The sequence below is a fragment of the Peromyscus maniculatus genome, chromosome 21 (assembly GCF_049852395.1).
Source record: "Peromyscus maniculatus bairdii isolate BWxNUB_F1_BW_parent chromosome 21, HU_Pman_BW_mat_3.1, whole genome shotgun sequence".
Classification (NCBI taxonomy): Eukaryota; Metazoa; Chordata; class Mammalia; order Rodentia; family Cricetidae; genus Peromyscus; species Peromyscus maniculatus.
In genome coordinates, this window is record NC_134872.1 from 39378857 (window position 1) to 39399528 (window position 20672).

Here is a 20672-nt window from a genome sequence, read left to right on the forward strand (position 1 = left end):
AGTGACTCAGGCCAGTGACCTTCAAATTCAGCGAGACTTAAGGTGAATAGCAACTGAGAAAGACACATAATACTAATATCTCTCTCTCTCTCTCTCTCTCTCTCTCTCTCTCTCTCTCTCTCTCTCTCTCTCTCTCACACACACACACACACACACACACACACACACACACACACACACACACACACACACAGACTCCAGAGTAGAATAACATTTTCTACAATTAAAAATACAAGGAATAAAAACATAACTAAAAGAAGGAAATGCTTAAATAAATTCATTTATCCATTTGCTTGACAATCAGCTTAGCTAACACTGTAGATGGTATGACTGTGGTGTTGGCTTAAGAAAACTGCTGGAAAACCATGAACTCAGCATTCGTGGAGCACCTGCCATGAGAAGGCTGCTGGGAACGACACAGCTCCAGCTACCCATGGATCCAGCGTTGTTGGAAGCATTTTCAGAAGAGGCTCTCGGAAGGGCAGAATGACTTTCTTCATGTGCTACTGCTGTTAAAGCCAGATACAGACGTCCTCAGAGGGAGGTAGAGCTTAGAGATTTGCTAATCTGTCGGGTGCTTTTGCAAGGATGCCTGCTACAGAGTCTAGACGTACTCAGAAACCTTCCAGAACTATTTCAGAAAACACCATCCTCAGCATATCACTGCGCCCATCTAGTGTCCTCTCTTGGCTACCCAGTTTTGGATTTGTTCTGAGTTTCTCCAGGACTGAGAAACACTCAATGCTATTTTTGATTAAAGTAATTTCAAACTAAAACTATTTTTCTTCCACTTTTCTGAGCTGAGAACATCTGACTCAAGAGGATAGAAGTTAGTCACTGATAGAGTTTAGGGTGCTCTGCTCCTTACACTGTTCCGCAAATCTTCAACCCTATCTAACATGCCTTCCGAGGTCTCTCCACATTCTTTCTGCCTCAGTCTCTCTTTTCCCAAGGTGAGGATTGTGCAGGGTCAATTACCTGGCTGGCCCCTGGCTTGTGAATAAGCTCCGTGCGGATCCAGCCAGTCCTTGGGTCTCCATGGCGATGCCTCGCTGCAGTGTGGAAGAAGTCTCCTCACATGGTGAGAGAGACCTAGGAAATCAAATATGCAGCATGCTAATTGATTTCCAGCCCATCCATCTCCCAGACAGTCAGGAGTGAGATGAGCAGATGCCTGCAGCAGGGGAAAAGACACCCTTGCAGTCTCAAACCACAGGTCCTCTGCTTCCGTCCATCGCAAATCCCGACTCCTGAGAGAAAACGACCCTTTCTTTTACATTGATTTATTTGGTGTGTATGTGTGCATGTGCATGTACCTGTCATGCAAGTGTGCAGATCAGGGGACAACTTGTGGGAGTATGTTCCCTCCTTCCACATGTGTGTCCCAGGGATTGAACTCAGGTCCTCAAGGCTTGGCAGCAAGCACCTTTACCCACTGAGCCATACTGTCAGCTCTAAGGGACACAGATTTTGATCAGTATTGTATATGAGTTAAGTGAAGGCGGGGGTGGGGGGGGGCGGGGGGAGGAGCAACAGCGAGTGTTAGCATGGTCTCTATCAGAGGTTGGGGCCAGGGGAAGTCCCAGTACCTTCCACCTTGGACCATAGCACATGTTTCCATACAATGCTTCCAGAACAAAGATGTTTACTTCCAATATGTCACTGGCTTCTGTGTCTGGTCCACCTCCTTCTAGAAGCCTCCTTTCCTCCTTTGTGCTTTGGATGCACTTTCTGGACAGTTATGTCCTTGTCTGGCAGCCTTCCTATTACTCTGGATCATTGCATGGATTTGGGGTTCACCCCCCACCCCCAAGCACAGGTAAAATAATTTGAGCAGTGTTTTTAGAAACAAATTCACTCACCCTTTGCCAAACCCTGTCTCTGTCCCCAGCAATGCAGCAGGAAAGAGGGGTCACTCCACCTGTGCATTCAGGGTGGACAGCACATGTGCTGATAAGGCAGGTGACCCCACCTCGGTACAGGTCCGTGATGGTAGTGAAGCCTTGTGTCTGATGAACTACCTTGAATAAGGCCAGGAGTGCGTCCGGGAGCATTTTCTCTTTCTTTTTACAAACCTCCTAAGGCTGAATTTGACCAGCCTGATTAAAAGCCAGCCAGGCAGTGTCCCCTAGGGAATCGACACTTCACTCTGTGACTCTTGAGGAAACCCAGCGAGGTAAATTAATTCTATCACGTGACCTATTCCAAACTAATCGGCTTTCTTAACGAGGTGGTTGAAGCAAGATGCAAAGATTAAGTCGAGGGAAAGCTTCACTCCCTGGGGTGAGAGATTAGAGTCCTTGGATGCCAAGTGTTGAGTCTCTTCTAGCAGCATGCCTCCCACAGGGATGGGGTGTGTGGGGGCGGGGCGGGGACTCATTTCCATGCTACAGCCTATCTAGGATGTCTTTGGATAGCTGGAATTGCCAGCACACACCCTCTACTCCCAGTTTCCTCCCAGCAAGGCCACTTTTTCTGCTGGATCCACGTGGAGTTAGACAGCCTCATCTATTGTGTAAGCCATCTTCAGTGATGGGGACTGTACAATGTCTGGCTGTTCAGGTCACAGATCCCATTCATTCTTCCTCAGGTTCAAGTCTCCCCTCATCACAGCCAATTCTTTGTGACCACGACGTTCCTGAGGTCTAGCTTGGCCATGCAGGGAAACCAAGAGCACCTTGTGATTACTGGGGTCAAACCAGGAAGTATGTGTTGGCTTATGTGTTGTTGGTGGCTATCAGGCAAATCCCAAAGTTTTACAACACAAGTTGCTGGTGACTCCGATGTCCTCAACTTGCACATGTGTGATTGATTTTTTTTTTTTTTTTAAGAGTTGAGTATGAGGCCTCCCCATCTATCTGAGTCCTGTGATGTTTGGAGATATTTGGTGCACAGAGGAATCATTCTTGTGTCGTCTCCCAACATGATCACAAATACAACAAAACACACATGACTGTGTATCAGCTGCCACCAGTTCACCATGTATCCATGCAATGATGCTGGAAGGTGGACGCCCAGAGGGATTAAGTAACTTCCCCAAGGTCACAAGGCCAAGTGGCAAAGGGGTGAGTCTCATGTCATTCCACCCCGTGCTAAAAGCTGCCCTCACCTACTCCATGGATCTGCCCTTTGTGTTTTAACTGACAGCAAAAATGGAAACAAAGTTTCATGGGACGCAGCTAAGGACTGATCCCTGCGGCATGCCATCAGACATGGCTCTGGTTCGCCTGGCTGCATTCCATGGGCAGGGCTCTAATTTCAAACTGCTGGGTGCAAATCTCCCCCTGTACCCTTAAGAGACAACTCACATCTTACCGGTGTGCCCAGAAGAGACACAGCCAGAGGCCCTGTGTACTGCAAATGTTGTGCTTGCCCTCCTGACATTCTGCAGACAACCAAGGTGGGAGGTACATCCTCCAGTGCCTTGGTCAGTTTAGGAGGTCGTGGCGGGGGAAAGCATGTCTCTCTTGAGTCCTTGAATCTGAGATGCTGGCATGCCTTGGGAGGTGGGTAGCAGCTGACGCCTAGAGCTCTGTCACAGCATGTGTATCTGGAAGATGCAGAGGCAATTCTAAGGATGGAGGTGTCTGCCCCTACCATCAGCTCTCCCAGGTCTAGGCTCCATGCAGCCCACCCAGCATTTCCACTCAGTCTCCTGTCTGTTCATCGCATAGGACCAGGCTTCCTGCCATATTTAGTGAAAGAACTAAATTGACGATATGTGAGGTGGCCGAGGCAGACTGCATACAGACTGCCTCACAGCTACTTTCAGGGTAGGTGGCAGAGTGGACAGCCAGGAGGTTGGACTTAATTTCTTATTCCAATACCTGTCTGCTGGGCAACCTGTGGACTGGCCACTCACCCTCTCATAACTTAAGTGTCCTGATCTCCATAAAGAAGGGAAAATGTGCAACCCCATGCTGATTTAAGTATTGTTTCAATACTCCAGCCCTGAAAGGCACACTTATCCCCAAAGGAAGAGAAGAGCCTTCTACGATATGAATGTAGGGGATCCAAGGAGGGTTTTTCTTCTGGGTGCATCTCCTCCCTTGCTTCATGATGCCTGAACTTCTGCTGCTGATTATGTCTTTCATTGGACTCTAACCTTGATAAATATCTGGGAGCATTAATGTAGCAAATCTAATTATAGCCCATACCCTTCAGAGATGCTTAGCTCAACAAGGGAACATATATACAATGGTGGTCCTATCAGATTACAAAGGACTGAAGAATTCTCACCAGCTAGTAACATACATGCTATGGTCACACCACTGTGACATTCCCCGACAATAGACTTCCAGGAAGGCATCCTCACTGTCAACTACATGATTGTCATTACTTCTCAGAGAAACTTATCTTACCAAGCACATGGAAGAGAGATGGACAGAGCAGAGCGGAACTGAGTGTCTGAGGTGACATTTGAGCCCCCAGGAAGACAGAGGTATGGATGAGGATAAACTAGGTAGTCAGTGAAATGATGGGGAACTAGAACCTTCCAAGAAACTGAGAGGCAGGAGACAGAGAGGGCTGCTAGGGAACAGCCTGGTGACAACTTCATGTGTGATGCTGCCTTCCAAGAACAAACTGTTACTAGAGTTAATAGGGTCAGGCATCACTGACAAGTCACCCTCAGCCATCTGTCCTAAATAAGCCAATTAAAGAGATTATTTAATGGTGAAAAGCAGAAAAAGACTTATTTAATATGATCACATTGGGGAGAGGGACAAAGAGGACCAGTCACTCCCCGAGTCCATCTTTGGGGTCCTGGAGTGAGGCTTACGTAGAAGGCCAAATGTATACAAAGGTAAGTCATTTTGATCAAGGCATGGTCCTGCCTGCCATTAGCTCATCTTTGTCTGGGTTCCAGTGTCTCCAACAAGGTGATCTGATGAATGGTTGACCATGTGTGAAATCTGTTTTGAGGAGATCAGTTCCCCTCTGGCTGGTACCAGGTTTCAGTCTCTCGCTTCTCTCAGCGTGGGAGGCTCTCTGAAGTCAACAAGGATGATGACAACCAGTACAATGCACTGAAGTCACTTTTAAAACACAAGGGAAGTCTCAGATTGTGACACTCAATCTCCGAATCTGTGTGTAGCGGGGAGTGAGTGTTGGGGAGGTTCCCAACATCACCTGTCGCTGGGCAAGGGCAAAGGTGCCATAAACATCAGATCTGGTAACTGATGTTGCACTCTGTGTAACATCTGGTCTTTCTCAGTGATGTGGGGACAGGAGAGTAAACACACATGACCTGCTGGCACAAGGCTAGAGAACATTGACACTATTCTTTTCAAGTCCCAAGGACTCCAAATGATGTGAATCCAGTGCTATTGGGGACACATGACCGGGGAGCAGAAGCCAGTGCATTTTTAAGTCTTTGGTCCTTGAGAAGCAGGGTGAAGATGTTTTTCTCTGGTGATAATTGCTTTGGGTTCTGTGCAGACAGCAGCAGGAAGAAAGCCTCTTTTCTGTAAGACAGACCCCTGTGCCCCAAAGCTCACTCAAAATAGCTACACCAGGAAATGGGTCGGGATTTGGGGTGCCCTCGGACCTCACTGCAGTTCTCTGTAGCACATTCTGAAGTCTTTTGCTATTGTAGTATCTTGAAAATATGCTGCATGGCTCCTCCTAGACAGCTGAGTCAAACAACTAAGTACAAAGGAAAAATTCAAGACTTTTGTGAGTCTTGTTTGCTTATGTCACCGAGGTTGGCCTTGAACTCATGATTGTTCTGCTCTGGCTTCTGAATACTGAGCTTGAGACATTTTTATTTTTGGTATTTTCAAGGTGTGTGTGTGTGTGTGTGTGTGTGTGTGTGTGTGTGTGTGTATTTCATTTGAAGGAAACATTTCCATCCTTTCTTATGATGTTCCCTTAGAAAAATCATTCTGATAACTTAACAAAGAGAAAGGAAAACTGCCTCCAACATGGCGAGAGATCTGCTGGTAAGGCTGTCTCAGGGGATAAAGCATCGGTAGTTCTGTCTTCCTAGGGGCATTAAGGGAGGACCAGTGGCACACTGGTGCTGACGGGCTCATTCTATGATTGGGAACAAACAATGCATTCTATTTCAGGACACAAAGTCTCAATTATTTATTCCAAAAGCTCCCCCAAAAAACTAGAATTTGAATGCAATGATGTGGTCTGTCCAAACACAATTTCTTCCCTTAAAATAGTGAGTTTTAGATTCACAATGTTTTGTGTATGTGCCAGAGTCCTTTTAAAATCTGCTTTAAACATTTTATATACATGGGTGTTTTGCCTGCATGCATGTCTGTGCACCACATTTTGCCTGGTGCCTGAGATGCCAAAGGAGGGCATTAGATTCTCTGGGACTGGAATTTCAGATTGTTGTGAGCCACCGTGTGGGGGCTGGGAATTGAACCCTGATCCTCTGGAAGAACAGACAGTGCTCTTAGCCACTGAACCATCTTACGAGTCCCATGTGTCCAATTTTACATTGAGAATAAGTAAATGCTAGATCAGGTGGGGAAGCCCTGGAGGGACCTAGACTCTGCCTCAGTCCCCAAGGCAGCTTTACTTTTATTCTGAATAAATCAATTCCGTGTTGGGTTCTCCTTGCTGTCCCAAAGAACATTCTGGAATTTCCTGTATACATCCAATGTTAGAATCCAATGGCTAGTTAGGCCACAGCGCCTTGCAGCATCTCTCTTCCTCTCTAACAGGCGCTTGCTAAGACCCTGTGAGTCTCCAGATAACAGACATCCCTGCGCTGGCATCTCTCACCTGGGAAGTGAGTTTACATCAAAGTGGGTATTGGTGGGCACATCCTGCTCCCTACCCCCTTTGCTGTCTCCTGCCTGGGAATCAAAGAGCCTGGCTGCAAGCTTGAACTGTGAAACCTCCTCCATCCCCAGAAAGGTACAAGAGACTTATACCTCTGCCACATGGGCCCCGGTTTCCTCTCCTCAAGCCCTTGCCAATTTTTTTTTGTCTGCCTGTTCATGACATTAAATAAATCTTGTAGCCTCAAGGAACAGTCTCTTTCTCAGTGTCCTCTACAGTATCCTAGACCTTTCTCTTCTTCGGGTCAACTTCAGCTCATATGAGAGAAAGCATCTCTCTCTCTCCCAAAGGAAGCATTCTTCCTGGTTGTTCTGTGGAAAGCTCTGTATGATTCCATAGGGTCTGTATTCGTCTATTACCAAGCTTTCACTGTGTGAATGGTTGGAGGAGGACACAGGTGGGACTCAGTGAGACTCCGGGAGTGGCCAGGCTGAGAAAGCACTACTTGGGCACAGGCAGGGAAGGCTAATTCTAGATGCCTGGAGGTCTGAGGGCAAAAGAGGAGGAGAAGGCTTCCCACGTGGGAGACCAGAGAGGACTCACTGGAAAGAAGGGTGATTCTTAAAGGCAACCAAGAAAATGGCGGACTGCTTAGCCACGCGCAGCAAGGAGCCTGCCAAGAGCACTATGTTCACCAGCAGTTTTAACCTCACCACAAGCCCGGAAGTCAGCACTAGACTGACTGACCCCTTCCATGGATGAGGAAACAGAGGCTTAGAGCAGTTGGACATGTTTCCATAGCTAAGCAACTACAGAGCCAGTGTTTAGACTCAGGCCGTCTGGCCTGAACCATGCTGATCATGGAAACTGGGACAAGAGGGAAAAGGGGGCGGGAGAGTTGGACGGGGGGTGGGGGGTGGGGGGTGGGGAGTGGGGGGTGGGTGTCGTCATCTTTCTGTCATAAGGAAATACCCGAGATAATCAACTTATAAACAAAAACAGATCCATTTGGGTTCAGTTTTGGAGACTCTAGTCCATGACAGACCAGCTCTGTTGCTTTGGGCCAATGATTGGCCAATGACTGTATGATGGCGGACTGTCATATACAGCTCAGGATCAAAAAATAGAGGGCCTGAGTCCCACAGCTTCCCTTGGGGCTATGCATCCGAATGACTTTAGGGCCTTTCACAAAGCCCGCCTCTTGAAGGTTCTGCCTTCTTCCAATAGCGCCACCTTTAGACCGAACTATTCACACACAGCATTTGGGTGATGTTCAACAACCAAACCTAGGATGATGGCAAGTAGCATTTTTCGAAGGGCATCAGTTCAGATCCCTTGACCATGATGCTAACACCATCAGAGTGTGCATGACGCTTGCCTGCTCAGAACATGGTGAAATCCTGCAGCAAGGCTGCTAGGAACCAGAGGCCCAAGTCAGGGAGTTAGCGTGGCTTTGTGTGCTGGTGCTGCATTTGCCAGAAAATCATTAAGACCTCTCATGATCCCACAAGTCAGATGGGGATTGTAGGTTACTGGTTAACTCAGAGTCGGGACAAGGTCCAGAATAGTTTCTGGTTAAGCAAACTTTTGGGGCTGATGCTGCAGCTTGCTACCTCCAATGCATCCACCTTTCTCTGTGGATATCTCAGTGAAAAGAAGCAGATGGAGACCCCTGTGGCTGTGCTCTCTGCCCAGAGAACCTGGAAGCTCCATGAGAGGCTCTTGTCAAGACCCACTGTAGGCAAAAGAGGTAATGCAGAAGAGTTCCATGTGGCTTTGACAATCTCTGTGCTTCTTCTACGGAACCCAAAGTTCCAGGAGTCTGATGTTAGTGCTGGGCTCTGTAGCAGCTCTCTCTCCTACACACCCAAACCTGACACGGAAGAGCCTTTCAAGGATGTTTATTAGCTGCTCGTGGGAAAGAAACTGGTTTTTTTTTTGCATGCAAAAGCTTTAGCCGTAGACACGCTCTAATGGTGTTCATCTTTCTTGGAAATAAGAAGCATTGACTCAAGCAACAGGAATTGGTCCCCAGGGGTGGGACACCAACATCAGCTAATAAACGTTCTTAAAGGGAGCTTCTGTGTCAGGTTGGGGTGTGTAGGTGAAACAGGCACCGCACAGGGCCCAGCAGTAACATCAGGCTCCCGGGATGTGAGATGTTCCTTCCCTTCCTGGCATCTTAGAAGGGTGAAGGCTTGCGATGATAGGAACTGACTAGTATTTGGAAATTGCTGACATCACTTCCTGTGTTCGTGACTTCCCTCACTGCTGTGCAAAGCATCCGAGAAAAGCCGCTTAAGGAGGGAGTGTTTCTCCGGGCCCTCAGTGTGAGGTTGTGGCCCATCATGAGGCCGCTGTGGACACTGCCTCAACAGCCAGGAGAGAGATGAACACTGGGGCTCCGCTAGCATTCTCCTTTGGTCTGGGACCCAGCCCATGCAATGGTTTTTACAGTTAGGGTGGAGCTCCCTGCTGGGCTGGTTTGAGATAGGATCTCATAGACCCAGGCTGGTCTCGAACTCCCTATTGCAGTAAATGATGCCCTTGAATTTCTGCCTCCACCTCTCAGGGGCTGTGCCAACATGCCTAGGTTTGTGTGGTGCTGGGAACCAAAAACCCAGGGCTTCATGTATGCTAGATAGGCAAGAAATCAACCAACTGGGCTACATCCCTAGCCTGGAACATAGATGACACTGTAAGACACACAAACAGATACAGAGCTGTCCATAGGAGATACTCCAGGACCCCCCACCCAGACAACGCCCTCATCTCCAGATGCCCAAGTCCATTACATAAAATTGTAGAATTATCATAAAATCTACACATATCCTCTCTTTTTACACCTCAATTAACCTGACCCAGAAGCTTCCTCCCAGACATGCTCAGAAGTTTGTCCCCTAGGTGATTTTAGAGCCAGTTAAGCTGGCTACCAATCCTGACCACCGCATTTGTTAAGAGTTCGCTCTGGACCTGAGGATTAAGAGCCTAGACAAGAAAAGAGCAAGCAGGCACCTGAGAAGGGAAGGGAGGCCTGCGACCGAGAAGAAGTGGTGGATGAGGGAGGGAAATGAGAGACCGCCGCCATTGCTATTCTGCGCCATCAGTTACCATGCATTTCAGTAGCAGGGAGGAACTTCCTGTTTTCTGTAGGTGAGACGATTCTACAACGGTAGGACAAAATGACAAGTACGAGAAAGTTTCTCATGGTTCAACTCCATCTTCTCAGCAAGAACTTGAGAACCACGGCCCCCTGGGATGGCTCAGCAGGTGACGGTACTTGCCATGCAAATCTGAAGAGTTGAGTTTGACTCCTGGAACCCCCGGGGTGGAAGGAGAGAGCCAACTCCTGAAAGTAGTCCTCTGACCTCCACCTGTGCACTGTATGCACCCCAATAATACAATACAATAAAATAAAAAAATTAGGAAAAATTAATAAATGTAGCAGTCACTCAGTAGATTTTTCTCCTATGTTCTAACTTAGACCAAGAGTTGAGGGAAAATGCTATTCTATTTCACAAATGAAAATACCAAGGCATGAAGGTCTCACTTGGATTTACAACATGTCCTTGGTTTTCATACAGCCAGCTGTGTCTGGATGTCACTGATGTGCCTGACAGCCTGGCTGGGAAGGGGATATGAATTTCCCACAAAGGCCCAGGCCAGTGCCTGCTTCCTGACCCTGCCTTAGAAATGAAGGCCAGGACATCTGACCTATAGGGCCTCCCTGTGCTCAGGACAGGGCCTGGTGTAGAATGACCAGTCTAGCCCATTTTTTTTTTTTCTGTGTCCCTGGGGCCATGTGGTAGCCTGGATACATTTTTATGATGGAATTACACTTGATGTCATTTTGGTCTTTATTTGTTCACCTTCTTAAAGTAACACAATTTTTTAAAATGTGTGTGTGTACATGTGCATGTGTGTGTCTGTACACATGCTTGCATGCATGAAGTGCACATGTGCACAGATGCACATGTATGCAGAGGCTGGAAGACAACCTAGGGTATCATCTTAAGGAACAACGTCCACCTCCCGTGTCTCTCAGTGGCCTAGAGCTACCAATAAGGCTAAATAGAGAACCCCAGGGATCTGCCTGCCTCTGCCTCCCCAGAGCTGGGATTACAAGCACATGCCAGGCTGAGATTCGGATCTTCATGCTTGTATGTCAGGCTCTTTACCAGACTGAACTATCCCCTCTGTCCTGTCATGTAGCAATCTGCGCCTCATTTCCCATTTTATTCTAAACTTGAGAAGCAAACATTTAAATAAGGGGCTCTTCCAAAATAAGAAGAAATTGGGACTGTGGGGATTTATATGACAATTGTCGACCTGACAGGTTCTAGAATCCTCTGGGAGTCGGGCCTCTGAGTATACCCAGAAGAGAGCATCTTGTGTTAATTGAGGGGAAGACATGGCCACTGCGGGCGGCACCATTCCCTAGCTGGCATCTGGGAAGAAGGGTATGGGTGGAGAAGGCGAGCTGGGCAGCATCGTTCACCGCTCTCTGCTTTCTGACTGTGGATGTGATGATGTGTCCATCTCCCGCTGCCCCGACTTCTCCACCCTGTGGACTGTACCCTTGAACCATGAGCCGCAACAAACCTGTTCCCCCCTTAAGTTACTTTGGTCAGAGTATTTGACCATAAGAACCGGAGAAGAAACTAAGTACAATGAACTGTGAATGCCATGCCCTGGGTACCATCCTGTGACTGGACGACACTCTTCTCTCTGATCTCTGCCACGGGAACAATCCATGAACTCACATGAAACAGAAAGCCCATCTTACCTGCCGAAGCCATGCTCAATGTGATCGAGATCTCTGTCTGTGCGCTTTGCTGAACAGTGGGTCGGGGAGGGCTGAGAGTGCTGGGTGCTGACCTTGGCCATCTTCACACTTGTCACATTCAGCCCCAAGGTGGCTGCTAAAATGCGAACACAGAGTAGATACATCATCAGGACACCCGCAAAGCCAGCTTATTATAGACAAAGGTCAGCAAATGAGGACAAAGTGTAGATACTACTCTATGTGGCATCCCCAGGCACGCTCTGACACATGTGCCTCTCCAGCCCCTCCACCTCCTGCTGCAGACCTCTGCACTCTTCTCTCAGCCTGAGGCTCAAACGAAGTCTTTTACACAATCCAACAGGCTGAAGAGCTCCCCGAGTTCAGTGCTGAATGAGTAGATAATGGATAAGTGAATGGATGAATAGTAGGGTGAGTTTCTGATGTGAGAAAGCCCAGGCACTTAGGGTTCTCTAGGGCAATGCACTATCCCCTTCGGCCCTACCTTTTCTCATTTCCTGATGTTCATCTTGTTATTTGGTACACATTTCAGTAACTCCCTCAAGTTCTGTTCTACAGCCAAAGTGTGGTGGGTGGATCATGGTGGCACGTGAGGGAAGTCAACCAACTACAGAGGCTGAGGCAGGAGGATCATGATTTTAGGGTCAGCCTGGGCTACAACTTTTTTGTTTTCATTTTTATAGTTCTTAAAGCACTCTTCTTTTTTAAAAAAAATATTTATCTTTATTTGATATAAATTTGTCTGCATGTATGTCTGCACATCGTGTGTGCTCAGTGTCTGTGGATGTCAGAAGAAGGCATCAGATCCCCAGGAACTGAGTTCTAGTTTTGAGCCATCATATGGGTGTTGTGAACCAAACCTGGGTCCCTTGTAAGAGCAGCAAACACTCTTAACCACTTAGCTATCTCTCCAGCCTCAATAAACCTTTTAAAACTGGTTGTTCAACTCAGTGGTAGATTGCACTAGCCTATTGTGAGTAACAAAACTGGAGGGTTTATTTTCAAAATAAAATGCCTGAGTCATTGTAGGAACACAGGTCCAATTACAGATGAGCAGAAGATACTGGAAGCTTGCTAATCTACCCAGCCCCGACTGTTAGAAATTGAGAGTAGAACATTACTAAGAGTCAAGCTTTGTTGACAATCTGCAGACATAACAACCATGTACTTTGTAAGCACTAAAGGAAATAGGATATAAAACATAGAGATAAAACCACATATGGTTTTTGTTGAGGAAAAAAAAATGACGAATATAATCAGCAGAGGGAAAGATAAGACCCAGATGGTGCTCAAGAGTGCATCCTCCTGATTGCTCAGCCAATGAGAAAAGGGAGGGCGGAGCCTGAGTCAGAGTGATGGAAAACTATTCTCTGTGCTCAATCAGTAATAGCTCTATGATGTCTGGTTTGGCGAGGTGGAAAAACAAACTGCTTCACTGTTGCCACTCTGAGCCTCCAGTGCTCTTATTATGAAATTATATTTCTCACACTCAGCATCTGTGGGGTCCTGAATTTGAACACTAGCACTGAAAAATAAAAGTTCTGACTTTGGACTTCGCATGTGAAAGAAAATAACAATAGCCAGCATTCATAAGACCCCTACAAAAGGTGATGCCAGGGCCAGCTGTGGGGGTGCCGACCTGTCATCTCAGCACTCAGGAGACAGAGTTCAGACTGCCGGGAGTTCAAGGCTAGCCTGATTTGTATAGTAACTTCCAGGCCAGCCGTGCTACATAGATTAAAAAAAAAAAGGGTGGGGGTGATATCAAATTCAAGACACACTCACTTCGTTTAATAGTCACAGTGAGCTTTTTGTAATCTTTATCCCTGCTGATAGATGACCAGACCAAAACTCAGAGACGTGAAGAAGCATGTCCAGTCAAAATAATAGATAAAGCCTACACTGTGGCCTCTTCACCAAGCCACAAGTGACCCGGCGCTTTCCTGCAGCTGACAGTGGAAGGTGTCCCTATGACTAGGGAGACAAGGAGGCTGATACGAGGGCACAGCTGCCATGGGCCCACCTTTATAACTTCTGGAGAAGTCGTCCAGCTTCAGGATAGTCCCCTGAGGTTGGGGTCACTGAAACAGGCCAGCACAGGCTCTCTGAAGAAGCCTCATAGCCCAAGTGTATCAAATGTCAGTAGAGGTCACTTCAGGGCAAGACGGCAATTTCTAGAAATAGCCCAGTGACTCATGGGACTAAATGATTTCTATTTCCAAAGAAAGGTCAATTGGAATTGCCCAAGACACTGTGCGAAGCAGCTGTGGCCCTACAGCCAAGGTCAGAATGCCTGACTACTCAGGGCAGCCCTGGCTCAGCTGGTGTTGATAGTTTCAACCTATAATTTTGTATTTTGGAATTTCTAAAGAAAAGTAAGACAAAGCCTGTTTTCTTTTTTTCCTGTGATAAAATACCATTAACTAAAAGCAACTTGGGCAGGACAGGGTTTATTTCATCTTACAGCTTGTGGTCAAGGCAGGCACTCAAGGCAGGAACCTGGAGTCAGGAGCTGATGCAGAGGCCGTGGAGGAGCTATGCTTGCTGGTTTGCTCTTCCTAGTTTGCTTGGTTTGTTTTCTCATACACTCCAGGCCCACCCACCCAAGCGGTAGCACCACCCACAATGGGCTGGGCCATCCCGCATCAATCATCAATCAAGAAAATAGCTCACAGGCTTGACCACAGGCCAATCTGATGGGGGCATTTTCTCAGTTGAGAGTCTTCTTCCCAGATAGCTAGCTCCAGCTTGTGTCAAGTTGACAAAATCTAACCAGGACAGCTTTTTCAAGAACGTGCCATTTAGAGAGGCGGCTGGTATAACATGGCACTACAGTTGGGACCAAGGAACTCGGGCTTCCCTCTGAAGTCCAGTGAGGATGTGATCGGAGGTAATAAAGGTCACCCTGGCTGCATCGGGGAGGGTGTATTCTGAGCGTGAGTGAGGACAACAGCTAAAATCTGCTGCAGAATCTCAAGAGGATAAGAGCAGCCTGAACTAAGCAGTCACCTGGCCTCAATAATGATAAGGGGTCGGATAAACTGAAAAAACCAGTAGAACTGCCAGGATGCAGTTTCATTGAGTAGAAGGACCAGTGAAGAGGGAGGAGCTGAGGATGAGGTCACGACAGCTGACTTTCGGAGCAGGGCTGCAAACCCACGGGAGCAGGGGACTAGGTGAAGACACAGACTCAAGAAGAGAACCGTTCTAGTCGGAGATACCTGGTGCCAGTGTGAGACACCGTGGCCAGGGTAGCTTATGGAATAAAGAGTTTATTTGGACTTAGAGTTCCATCCCTCTGGAACTCTAAGTCCAAATAAACTCATGATGAGGAAGCAATGGCAGCAAGAACAGGAAACTGAGAGCTGACATCTTCAAATGCAAAGCACAAAGCAGGGAACGAGGTGGAAATAGTCCAAGGCTCTTAATCGCAAAGCCCCCAGTGGCTTCCTCTAGCAAGGCTGCACCACCTAACCCTCCCTAGACATCACCACCAGCTGGGGACCGAGTGTTCAAAGGACTCACTGTGGGGACATTTCTCATCCAAACTGCCACACCAAAGGAAACTATACAGCCAATGTATGAGATTGGTTACAAGCAATAAACTCAATTCTAAATTGTCCATCCTACATTTTTAACTGAGCACTTACTATGTGCCAGAGGACACTCTAACAGCTGGGCTGTTTCAGAGAATAACAATAAATGATAAACTCCAGATGTTAGAGTTCTCTGTTCACTGTGGAAGGAGTTTACAGTCCGATGGTGTCCACAGCACTTTTTATATCAGTTTGGGGACTCCCTAGAAAAGCAATCACGTGACTCTCCTTCGTCTATGTGCCAGCAAATGGCATTAAATAAGGGACACTGTCTCAAGCCTGTGCCCCTCTCCTCTGCCCCTTAGTTGTGCCTCCGTTCTAGGCATAAACCCTGTTCAGTACCACTGAGTGGAGGCAGCACTTATGTCCTCTCACAGGTCTGCTTTCTGTCCATGAGGTTGTGGGGGGATGCTACAGACACTTTCTTACTGGAGTTTCAAAACAGTTTTCCCCTTCCTGTCTTACTAATGAAGAAGCCCAGCACTGAGCAGATGTACAAAATTAGCTGTTTATGCCAGGCTGCCTAAGATCTGCTAGAGAGCTGGCTGACTCCAGAACCCTACAGTGTAAAGTTTACAGCAGCAAAGAGCAGGTATGGTTCTTAGGCCTGAACAGCAGGGACCCCCTGCTCTATGCCACAGCTGTCCCTCCTCCATCCACACCTCACCCAAGTGTCAAGGTGACATACCCACCTAGAACTCTGATCCAGACAGTTATGAATGCCTAGAACTCTGAATCAGACTGTTATGAATGCCTAGAACTCTGAACCAGACTGTTATGAATACCTAGAACTCCGAACCAGACTGTTATGAATGCCTAGAACTCTGATCCAGACTGTTATGGATGCCTGGAATTCTGGTCCAGATTGTTATAGATGCCTGGAACTCTGATCCAGACTGTCATGGGTGCCTGGAACTCTGGTTCAGGCTGTTATAGATGCCTGGAACTCTGCTCTAGACTGTTATGAATGCCTAGAACTCTGGCCCAGACTGTTATAGATGCCTAGAACTCTGATCCAGACTGTCATGGGTGCCTGGAACTCTGATCCAGACTGTTATAGATGCCCGGAACTCTGCTCCAGACTGTTATGAATGCCTAGAACTCTGGTATAGACTGTTAAGAATGCCTAGAACTCTGATCCAGACTGTTAGAAATGCCTGGAACTCTGATCCAGACTGTTATAGATGCCTGGAACTCTGATCCAGACTGTCATGGATTATTGGAACTCTGGTATAGACTGTTATGAATGCCTAGAACTCTGGTTCAGATTGTCATGAATGACAAGCCTTGGGAATCGCCCCCTCCCCATTCTCCGGAGGCTCTGACCTGTCATAGACCCACCTGACCCCATTTCTGGGCTTGTGCTAGTTAGGATTTTGTGGACTTGACACAGCTAGTGTCATCTGTGAAGAAGGAACCTCAGCTGAGAAAGCGCCTCCTCCATCAGCGGCCTGTGGGCAAACCTTTAGCAGCATTTCCTTGACCAATAATTGGTGTGGGAAGGCCCAGCCCACAGTGGGTGGGGACATCCCTGGGCAGGTGGCCCTGGGTTGAACTGAATAGTAAACCAAGTAAACCATGAAGAGCTAGCCAGGAAACAGTACTCTTCCATAGTTTCTGCTTTGGTTCCTGTGTTCATTCTCCTATTTGAGTTCTTGCCCTGACATCTCTCAGTATTGGACTATGACCTGGACATGTAAGCCAAATAAACCCTTTCTGCCTCAAGTTGATTTTGGTCAGAACGTTTTATCAGAGCAACAGAAAGCACACTGGACATGTCCCTAATATGCACTTCTCTAGGTCCATGTGTGGCCAAGGGACAGTTGTCTCTGAGGGATGAGGAGATGGAATATGGAAGTTTGGGCAGAGGATCCACATGCAGGTACATAAGGACCTTTGTGACATAAGGTGGACCCAGGGCTGGGGAGAGAACAGGGTAGGCCATGGATGAGGCTAGGAATCAAATGTCACCATGCTGTCGTCACAGTCTGAAGCTCAATCTCAAGGTCATGATGAAAGAGTCTTTGTCAAAGTAGGAAGTTGAGATGTTTTTAACTTCACAAGTGTGCTCACTGGGCCTGTGCAATAGGCATCCATAATCCTCTACTTTACATTTTTTCTGCCCATCTTTCAGTTCAGCTGTTGCTGTGGCAACCAGATTGTGCTGGGCAGCCTGGTAATACCTCAGCTGTGCTGTGGGCTGTTCACCTTCCACTTGCTTCCCCCGAGGAACACCTCCTTGAGACACTTCAACTATTCTGTGATAATGCACAGACCCAGAGGCACTTAACAGACTCTGTACCCCTTGGGCAACACTTGATTAATTGGATCAGGGCTCAGAAGGTGTTTAGTCTTCTATCCTTCAGGAAGGGAATTCTGAAGAACACTCTATAAGACTCTTTGGAGAGGCCCTGCCGCTTCGAACTGTGATCTGCTTGGTGACATACATGGCCTTGGCTTCCCACTCTTCCCTTTTGTCTTTGTCCAAGGTCCCCACTGCCCTTCCTTTGAATCACTCCCCAAATAAACCATCTACAAGCATGTTCTTGTCCAAGGTGTTGGGTTGTTTTGGAGGATGGGATTATCACCACTAAGATAGAAATGTAAACACATATAAAGTATGTTACTAAGGGATCCAGGTTCCTCAATGTTTAGGGGTAAACCTAATTTCTCTCTTAACTTTATCTTTAGGGTCAGACGGGGCAAAATGTGTATCATTAAGGGTAAATATAACTCCTGATATTTTGTCCTAATTGGTTCATAAGTGCCATATATTATCATCTTGATAAAAAGATAAAAAGGATCAGATTTCAAATAAGGTCTATATATTTTGAATGGCTGACGTACTCATGCTATAGATTCTTGTTGTCCTAACTCTAAGCCATGCCTTGTGTGCTGGTAATCACACTGAGGGTTGTTCAAATTTGGAATCCTTTTTTTTTTTGAGGGGGTAAGGTGAATTCACAAGGGGAGTGGGGTGGGGGGCTGATTTCTTCCATCAGGAGCCCTATTGAAACTGACCGTGGCCTCTGGGTGATTGGTGGTCACTACAGACCCCTCAACTCGTTAGGAGCTGCAAGTCCATGATTCTTTACCACTCTCCTCAACAGGCTGAGATACTCTTAAAGAGAAAGATACTAACATTTTAGTTACTTGATCTGTGTACAGTTCATAGAACTCTCTTTATTTCCCAGTTCTTCAGTCAGCATATCTCCAGAGAGTGATATTGTCACATCTCCTGAATCTGATACATTCAAGGAGTTCTACAAGAGAGGCCAGTGGCCCTAAGGCTCTGCTGAAAATGGAAATTGCCATACTGGAGAGCCCCAGTGGGCATAGATCCCAGGGCTGCAGCTGCTAGTCCTCAGAGCCCTATGAGGTCGTGGAGACACTGATGTTGCAATAGAGAAAAGGGAATCTTGGTTCTGTCTGGCGCTGAAGTCCACATCGGGGGTTTTTGTTTTGTTTACCATCCACACTATAAGGGATTAGCATTGTGCAAACCTAACTTTATTTTCCAAAACAGGAAAAAGACACATCCTGCCAGCTAGGAAGGTGACCTTGAAGTGTCCTCACAGGTAGGAGCCTAGAAATGGTTTGTGAGCCATCTCCCAAGTGCATGTGTGTGTTCTGGAACTTGACCAGGGAACTAAGAACACACAATTTCAGATCACGTGTATTTTCTTTATAACATGACTAAATATGTCCTGTTCTCATCCCTGGTGCCTACTCCAATCCTTTTATTGACTTTTTGCTAGTATGTCCCAGAAACTAAGAACTAGACCTAACTCTGAGGATTATGAGGGTGAAGGTCTCTGCCTCTGAGATGCCAGAATTCAGTGATTGATTGGCGTGTATGCATAAGCAGGTGTGAGGAACAAGTGTGTAAAACAGTGGGAAGGGAATAGTGCTGGGAGAGAGAGAGAGAGAGAGAGAGAGAGAGAGAGAGAGAGAGAGAGAGAGAGAGAGAGAGGCAGAATGGAGTGCCTTGTGGACAGGGGAGAAAACCCCAAACCTGCCTTAAGGACCAGTGTAGAGGTCCCTCCAAACAATCACAATATCCACGTAATACCAGCCACCTGTTAGCCATTATGCTGGGCACCTTCCAGGATCAGACTGAGAACCTGATACCATGGAATTCATCCTTGTCTTTGTTGTTGGCCTGGCTATGTGATTAGGCCAGGCATTGATCTGAGTGGCACTCATGCCAATAATCTTGTATTTTTTCTTTACTAATACCCCAAGCCTTGGGGGAACTCCTCAAACCTAAAAACCTAAAAACTGCTTCTCCAAATTCCCTGCACATACACATAAAAGTCAAGAAAAAGTATACATGTTGAGTGGAGAAGAAGTGGAAGGGACCTGCAGGATGGTACTCACCACAGAACCACCTCATGAGACCTGGGCACTTGCTCTCTGCCAGATTCTGGTCTCTGTTCTGATAACCTGAAGTGCATATTAATTCATTGGATCTTCATACAATCCTGTGAGTGATTCACACTGGAAATTTCCATCCCGCTTGGAAATGGGTCGCTGGACAGGCTCACTTTGTCAAAACAAACTCCAAACAGCCAACAATTCCCATAGGGTCCCATGTCTGGAGCCTTCTCTAAATCAATGCCTTTAATAGTTTTTATATTCCCCCTTTCCACCCCCAAACTACAGGGTGGGAGAAAAATTCTCAGTTACTGTCTCACTGAGACATTCTCAGTCCTGACTCACTCTGAGACCCATGAGCCTGCCATGGGACATTGCCATATCCAGTTCCGAGGATTATATGCTTTAAAGCAATCTTAGGCTTATTTAGAAGGAAAACCCTAAAATCTTCCCGTGACAAACCATGTTTGAGAGTTTAAGTTAAGGAGATATAAATCAATGTAAAGATACATCTATAGATTGTGTCTAAATGTCAATCAACTGGCAAATGGACCAACAATATGTGGTAATTCCACATAATCACCTGCCAATGAAAAAGAATAAAGTACTGGTACATGCTGGATGAACATGAACATGAACATGAACATTATGCTGAGTGAAAAAAGCCAGACATGGAAGAATGTGTGATTTCATGAAAACTCACAGAATAGATAAGGTCATAAAGATAGAAAGAGGATTGATTGCCTGGGGTTAAAGGAGGGACTTGGAAAGAAGAGTGATGCTAACAGGTACAGGGTTTCTTGTGTGTGTGTGTGTGTGTGTGTGTGTGTGTGTGTGTGTGTGTGTGTGTGTGTGTGTTGGGGGGGGAGGGGCTGTTTAAAAGTTCCAAAACTATATTGTGATGGCTCCGAAACTGCCAATGTACTAAAAAAAATCAATACTTTAAGTAGACAATCTTTGTAGTATGTGAACTATTTCTTTAAAAAAAAAAAATCATGTTCAATCTAAAACTAGAATACCCTAAAATGCAGAATTCACAATATCTGCTATGAGCAGCTGACAAAACCCAATATATACATGATATACAAAGCAAAATGGAATCATAACTAAAGGGACAAATGTCAAAACAGCACATTCATCATCACCACCAC

At 46.6% G+C, this 20672-nt stretch overlaps 1 protein-coding gene across 2 annotated transcripts in view; it reads right to left on the reverse strand.

The window, feature by feature from the left end:
• The window catches only part of Cnga3 (cyclic nucleotide gated channel subunit alpha 3), a 46354-nt gene that overhangs the window by 20126 nt on the left and 5556 nt on the right, over window positions 1-20672 (reverse strand). The window contains exons 2-3 of one of the 2 annotated variants that reach the window (XM_076557480.1): window positions 11531-11666; window positions 979-1092 (exon numbers count right to left, since the gene is read on the reverse strand). In XM_076557480.1, the coding sequence (XP_076413595.1) occupies window positions 979-1092; window positions 11531-11631 (215 nt within the window). In that variant the 5' untranslated portion in view covers window positions 11632-11666. The remainder of the gene's footprint in view (window positions 1-978; window positions 1093-11530; window positions 11667-20672) is intronic. The other variant, XM_042266239.2, reaches the window with a different exon arrangement.